The sequence below is a fragment of the Osmerus eperlanus genome, chromosome 18, assembly GCF_963692335.1.
Source record: "Osmerus eperlanus chromosome 18, fOsmEpe2.1, whole genome shotgun sequence".
Classification (NCBI taxonomy): Eukaryota; Metazoa; Chordata; class Actinopteri; order Osmeriformes; family Osmeridae; genus Osmerus; species Osmerus eperlanus.
The window spans coordinates 4793305-4800365 of record NC_085035.1 but is presented as its reverse complement, the minus strand read 5'-3'; the positions used below and the strand labels follow the sequence as shown (position 1 = coordinate 4800365).

Genomic DNA, 7061 nt, shown 5'->3' with positions numbered 1-7061 from the left:
CGCTGACTGCATTACTTAGAGCAGTGAGTCAGAGACCTTAAACGTATCTCTGATATCATGGCACTAATGGATGCTGACTACATGTTTATCCTCCCGCTCCTGTTCCCTCGTTTTTACTCTCTCTCTCTTACTCTCTCTCTCTCTCGCCCGCCCCCCCCCCCCCTCGCTCACTCTCTGTCACTGTCTCTCTCTCTCTTCCTCTCTCCTTCTGTCTACCTCTCTCTCTCTCCCTTATTCCTCTCTCTGCTCCTCTCTCCTCAGGTTGAACATCAGTGACAGCGACATGCTGACCATTCTGGACGGCGACGAGGTCACCACTCGTATTCTGGGCCAGTATGTGGGAGGAGCCGGGCCCTTTAAGATGTCATCCACGACCCCTGACCTCACCGTGACCTTTCACTCGGACCCCGCAGGCCTGGTCTTTGGCAAGGGGGAAGGCTTCATCATCAACTACATGGGTAAAGATAGAGATGGAGGGAAGGAGGGCGTAAGTGAGTAAGAGGGATAGGAGGAGATGTAGAGACAGGGAATGAAAATGGAGATTCCTCTTTTTCGTTTGTACCCCCTCCCCTTTTTCACACTCCTGCGCCTTCTTTTTCCGACAACTTCATCTCCCCTTCCTCCCGCTCTCCTCGTCTTTCCCTCTGTCTCTCTCCGTCTCTCTCTCTATCTCTTTCTCATTTCTGTTACTTTGTTTCATTTGTCCTCTTCTCTCTTCTCTGCCCCTGTTCCATCACATCTCATTTGGTTCACTATTCCGCAAAGGCCCTCACACACACACACACACACGCACACACGCACATGCACACACACGTGTGCACACAACCCCTAAGTAGTACATTTCCTTCCTCTCGCCTTCTCATGCACGCAGACACACATGCCGTATGTTAATTGTGAATTCCCAGAGAGGGATTCAGACACCGGATGAACGACCTCACGCTGCAGCTTTCTCTTTCATCGTGTGTGTGTGTGTGTGTGCGTGTGGAATAAATGACCTGCTTACATTCAAAACCTACTCGGCTTCTATGCAGGTAGAAAAGCCAATCAATAGAGGATGAATAATTGATCCTAAAGCCTGACTTACAACCCCCTGTGGTCCTGTTACACTGCGGTGGCCTGGTGTACTGTGTGTGATCAATCACACACACACACACACACACACACGCACGCACACCACACACACACTCCCGTCTCAATCCCAGTCTCCAAGTCCCAGCAGGAGGCAGAACATGGATTCATATATTGTCTTAGCTCGTGTAATTATCCTCGACATTGTATGATGGATTAGCTCCATTCATATGCAAGGCCGGCCTCCATCTGCCGCGCTGCAACCCCCCTTAAGACAGAGAGTGGGCTTTGGGGGTCAGGCAGGGGGCGGTGCATTAGCGTGTGTTGGGGGTGTATGTTTGGGGGGGGGGGGGGTGGGGGGGGGGGTGGGGGGGGGGGGGACAAGTTAGCACAGAAGGTTTTTTCCTTTTCTTTTAAAGGGGGTGAACTCAACGTAAAAAAAAAACCCAACAAAAAAAAACCGACAAGAAGACGGGATCTAAAGATCCGCCCTCTCTCTCCATCGCCACGTGCAGAGGTGTCCCGCAACGACTCGTGCCCCGACCTGCCCGAGATCCAGAACGGCTGGAAGACCACGTCGCACGCTGCCCTGGTGCGCGGGGCTCGCATCACCTACCAGTGCGACCCCGGGTACGACCTGGTGGGCAGGGAGACGCTGGCGTGCCAGCTCGACCTCTCCTGGAGCACGCAGCCCCCGTTCTGCGAGAAAAGTGAGCTTATGCAATGGCGTACGGAGGTTAGGACTAAGGGGGATTTGAGCTGAATCTGCGGTCGAAATACACGACCAGTGAGGCATACCCACATGACTATGTTTTGTGTGTGCATGGTTTTTATTTTTTACATCTGCTTCCTGTCTCTCTTCCTGTCTCTCTTCCTGTCTCTCTTCCTGTCTCTCTGCAGTAATGTACTGCTCGGACCCCGGCCACGTGGAGCACTCGACCCGCTCCCTGTCCGACCCCAAACTCCTGGTGGGAACCACCATTCAGTACAGCTGCGTTCCCGGCTACGTCCTGCAGGGCGGCGCCACCCTCACCTGCTACGGCAGGGAGCCGGGAACCCCCGTGTGGACGTCCAAGCTGCCCCACTGTGCTTGTGAGTGTTTGCGTTCCGTCGTGTTTCTCTAACACCTGCGGGCGGGGGATCAAACCTGAGGCCGTCTTTGCTTGTACGACGGTTATATTTATCCTATTCCGGGGCGGCCTTGTTTTGATGGGAGGCTGTTGTTCAGAGGGGACTTGTTGCGGCGCTCTCGTGGAGATGACAAGCAGGTTTTCTTCCTGTTTAACGCTGCTGTGTAGTCTGACTGAGATGAGAGGGCCAACTTGATGTATTTTGGCGAACAGGACTTAGCAGTGACTGACACTGTCTTTGTTCTTCTTACACCGCTCCGCTTGTGTTTGTGTGTGTGTGTGTGAACGTGTGTGAACGTGTGTGAATGTGTGTGTTCGTGAGTTTGCGAGGGTGCTCCTTCCTTGCATCCTCATGGTTATGAATGTGTGTGTGTGTCTGTGCATCTGTATGCGCGTGCGAGCCCTCAAATGGTTATTAATGTCTCGGTGCAGCGTTTGACATGCTAATGATATGCAAATGCAGCATGCCAATCAGCCCTCGGCCACCTGGAAATGGGGGGCGGAGATTACCCATGAGTCACGGCACCTCAGCCTGAGCCTGTCAGGGCTGTCAGGGAGGCTCTGACTCGAACCTTATGATTCTCCTCCCTCCAGAAACGCCGACAAACTCATCAACAACAGGCCCTCACTGCAAATATCACACACACTGACACACGCATCAAAGTCACCTCTTCGTACTTCAAAGGAATCTCAGCCAATCAAAGACGCTTCACCCCTCCCCCCCCATTCACACTTGCACAGAAACTACTTTTTTTTTGTTGAAGACAGATGCTTAATTCTGACTCTCTCTCTCTCTCTCTGTCTCTCTCTCTCGGTCTCTCTCACCCCCCTCTCTCTCTCCCTCTCTCTGTTAATCTCTCCCTATGTCTCTCTCTCTCTCCAGCGGAGGACTCTGTCTCCTGTGAGAACCCCGGTCTCCCGGACAACGGGTACCAGATTCTGTCCAAGCGGCTGTACCTGCCCGGCGAGTCCCTCACCTTCGTCTGTTACAAAGGTTACGAGCTCATTGGCGAGGTCGCCATCAAATGCATCACGGGAAACCCCTCCTACTGGAGCGGCCCACTGCCTCTCTGCAGCGGTGAGGCCCGTGCTACAGTCTCCCGTCTCCCCTGCATGGAATGGAATAGTCCTTTTCTGGCCTCTTAAGTGATCCAGAATGTCCACACATGCATGCGACAAAATTGAGTCCTTTGTAACTGTTGTTAACTGTGACTCTGGTTTTATATTCTGCCTTTGAATGTGAGATGCACTGATTGACGCGGTGGTGTCTTGCAGCCACCCATGACTGCTTTGGCAACCATGCTCTGGAAGGTGAGTGTGCGTGAAAGCGCTGGCTGACAGCTAACCGGCCCAGTTCCCCCCCCAGGCTAGGATGCATGATGCCTGCATGGTTGTCCGGGTGGCCTGTGGTCTGATCTGTGTTGTACTGTCGGTCCACCCTCTGGATTCTTGTGTGTCTGTGATCTGTCGTCGTATTCGCATGACTGTTGGTGTGGTCTCGATATCCTGTGTCGGTCAGATAGCGATTTGAGTGTCAGTGTCCTCGCTACCGTGTTTGTGTGAGGTACTTCCATAGGACTGATGTCAGCATGACTAAGACTGTCATGTCCAACTGTTCCTCTTCTTCCCCCTGTCTACCATCTCTGCATCGCCCTCCGCCCTCTCTCTCTCTCTCTCTCTCTCTCTCTCTCTCTCTCTCTCTCTCTCTCTCTCTCTCTCTCTCTCTCTCTCTCTCTCTCTCTCTCTCTCTCTCTCTCTCTCTCTCTCTCCTAGTTGCGGAGGTGGAGGCGGGCTCACGGCTGGATGGGGGAAACATGGCGCTGGCCATCTTCATCTTGGTGCTCCTGCTCTCCGTGCTGCTGGGAGGGGCCTACGTCTATGTCACAAGGTATCCCAGATGAAACGGGAGACACTGACCCGCTCACCGATTCCCAGTCGCCTATGATTCGCTTCACGCTCAATTCAGTTTCTCCCGTACGAGATGCCTTTTCCCCCCATCGCTTTCTTTCCTCCTTCCGTCCACTAGGTGTCGCTATCACTCCAACCTGAGGCTGCCGCTCATTTACCCCCACCCCTACAGTCAGATCACTGTGGAGACGGAGTTTGACAATCCTCTCTACGAGACAGGAGGGGTGAGCGGGAGAGATGCATGCACACACACGCATGCGCACACACACATGCACACACACACATGCACACACACACTGACACCCAGTGTACACACTCAAGGCACAGAATACTACCAGTCCGAGAGGTGCTACTAATGCCAAAACACACCATGGACTTACTATTACAAACGTTAGCTGCCAACGCTACCTCAAAGCTACACCACACTAGTGTACTCTGATTTGTAAAGTGGTGTAATACAATCTCCCTCTCTGTCTGTCCCCTTCTCTGACCCCCCCCCCCCCCCCCCTCCACACACACACACACACACACACACACATCTCTCTGACACATACAGCAGGACACTCGGGAATACGAGGTGTCGATATGAGCGGCTCTCCCACGTCTACTGGCATCCTCAGACCCAGCCTGTCCCTGAACACGACTCCACTCTCCCCTCCTCGTCATCCCCTCCTCCATCCCGCCCGCACCAGGAGGAAGCGATGTAAATAGAGACTGACTGAAGCCCCGCCCCTTCGCCCGTGACACAGTGACCTTGTCCTGTCCTCTGACCGCCTGGAGAACGCCCCGGAACAGCTCGAGGAGGTGAAGAGACGGCGAGGACGTGGAGACGGAGGAGAAGAGAACATGGGTGGAGGAAAACTGTTGAATCGAAACGAGAGAGAGAGGGAAAGGGGATGTGATGAGTTGCTTTAGGATGTAGCTGCGGAGGAGAGAGGAAAGGGTGGGTCAAGGAAATCCGGCCTGTGGGCTTTGGGAGAAAAAAAGACTTGTGACAGGTCGCGTCAAATTACCCATGTTTGTGCCATTTAGTGAACAAATACAGATGAATAAAGGTTAAGGTGAGGTCAGGAGAGGACAGGGATGGAGATGGGTGGATATAATCAAATGTAACTTGCACTGGGAGACGACTACTATCCGATTGTTGGTATGAATGGGCGCTCCCAATGAGAAATTGCTCTAAGACACAGATCTTACGGTCTGTCAAGTTCAAGTGTTTTTCCAGCCAAACGCAGCCCACGCTCTCCCAATCCCAAAACAGTAGAGATAGCAACTAACCTCGGAGCAAAAGCTATGCCTCAGTGACTTAATTCGACTCGGCGTACATCTGAAACGGAATGTGAGGAGTCTGGCTCGTCCTGTTTGTGCCCCTCATCCACCTGCCTGTAGGTTTTGTACTGGCCTTTTGTAGTGTTGGTTTTACTGTAGTTTTAAAGGGTACTCAAACCAATGGCTTGGCTTCTGCGCCCCTGGCCGCAGCACTTCCCGTTTCCCTGGATGGATTAGCGAATGAGGAATGTAAACAAGGTCGGAACCACACTCTGATTGGATGGGGGGAAATAGCTGCAGGGCTGCAGACCTTGCTATCCTGATTTGAATATGTAGCCGTAGTAACTGACCTTTCCAGTGCAAGCGTGACCAACCTACCATAAAAACAGAGGAGACCAGATGATGTATTTATTTTAATGTATACAGTATGTGATGTTTTATGCAGATTGATTAATGTACATTTTCATTTTGAGAAAAAAAAAAATCTGTGTTACTGATTTCCCTAAATAAATGGTAAAAACTAAAATAAAAAAAAGTATAATAGACTTTTAAAAACAAAAAGGTTTGTGTCTGTCATGATTTGTCTTGCTGTAGAACACTAGCATAAGTAACTCAACAACTAACCCATAAAGGCACGGGTGAGGGACCTGTACGGTGACCCTGTTTAGAAACATGACGTGGCAGTCGGGGAGAACATTGTGCTGAAAATATGTTACATTGACATGCTAAACACCAGTACACATGTTTACACGGATCCCAACAACCATTTGTCTCGCGTTAGTCTCTTCTCCTTCAATAGAAACGAGTAGAAATAGAAATCTGGAGGCTCTTATCTTTGCTTCTTTGCTTGAGAAAGGAATGCCAGAGGTCAACAAGATGTGAAGGAAGGATACCGTTTAAGTAACTACGTTTTGGGTTTTGTAATAAGACCTTAATTGATGGGTCAGCAGGAACATGTGTCTGTGTTGTTGACTTGAGAGACAACATCACAGTATAAATTACCTGGAGATTTTCTTTTTAAACATCACATACAAGGAAGATTGTGGTGCACTTGTGTGTGTCGTGTTCTTGTTTTCTAATTCTGTTCTGTACCCTAAAGCCTTTAGGATAATAGTTTAAACCTCCACGGCCACTGCTCACCATGACTTCAAAACATAGTTCAGTACATTGTTCCAAAACAGAACTCCTTCTATGAGCGTCACGAGAGATCATGTGTGTCATTGTGTGTACACGTGTATGCCAAAAGACACACGGTAATAGACTTATCTGGACTTCACCCAACCTCTCGCCAACAGTGAAACAGGTGACTCATGTGAACTATTCTGATCAGGTGTGGTAGTCCCACATTGTCCTTTTACTAGAACATTCCATGTTTTTTTAGCTTCAGAGAACAGAGCAGGTTTGGGTGCATGCCCCAGGACTGGGCTTATTCATTACACACACAACTGTTACAGGGTGTTTTGAAGGCTTAGGATCATTTGGCTAGAGGAGAAACACTTGTCTCCGAAATATTGGAACTGCCTGGGTTAATTCTATACATAACAAGGAAATATTTAATCCTACTGTCTGTATCACAAACGTGATCTGATTCATATCATGACTCAGATTATACTTCCCTTTTTGAACGCCCTCCTCTGTGTCCACACACTTCTCTTTGTACTGTTTCCCTGCCTCATTCAGTAGTTA

The 7061-nt window shown here is 50.3% G+C and overlaps 1 protein-coding gene across 1 annotated transcript in view; it reads left to right on the top strand.

Annotated features, from left to right (window-relative positions):
* Nucleotides 1-5928, top strand: part of LOC134039076 (seizure 6-like protein) — a 17563-nt gene extending 11635 nt beyond the window's left edge. Inside the window, exons 5-12 of the mRNA XM_062484825.1 lie at nt 262-458; nt 1584-1778; nt 1969-2160; nt 3082-3276; nt 3474-3509; nt 3972-4086; nt 4225-4330; nt 4663-5928. Of these exons, the coding sequence (XP_062340809.1) occupies nt 262-458; nt 1584-1778; nt 1969-2160; nt 3082-3276; nt 3474-3509; nt 3972-4086; nt 4225-4330; nt 4663-4695 (1069 nt within the window). The 3' untranslated portion in view covers nt 4696-5928. The remainder of the gene's footprint in view (nt 1-261; nt 459-1583; nt 1779-1968; nt 2161-3081; nt 3277-3473; nt 3510-3971; nt 4087-4224; nt 4331-4662) is intronic.
* Nucleotides 5929-7061: the final 1133 nt, after the last annotated feature.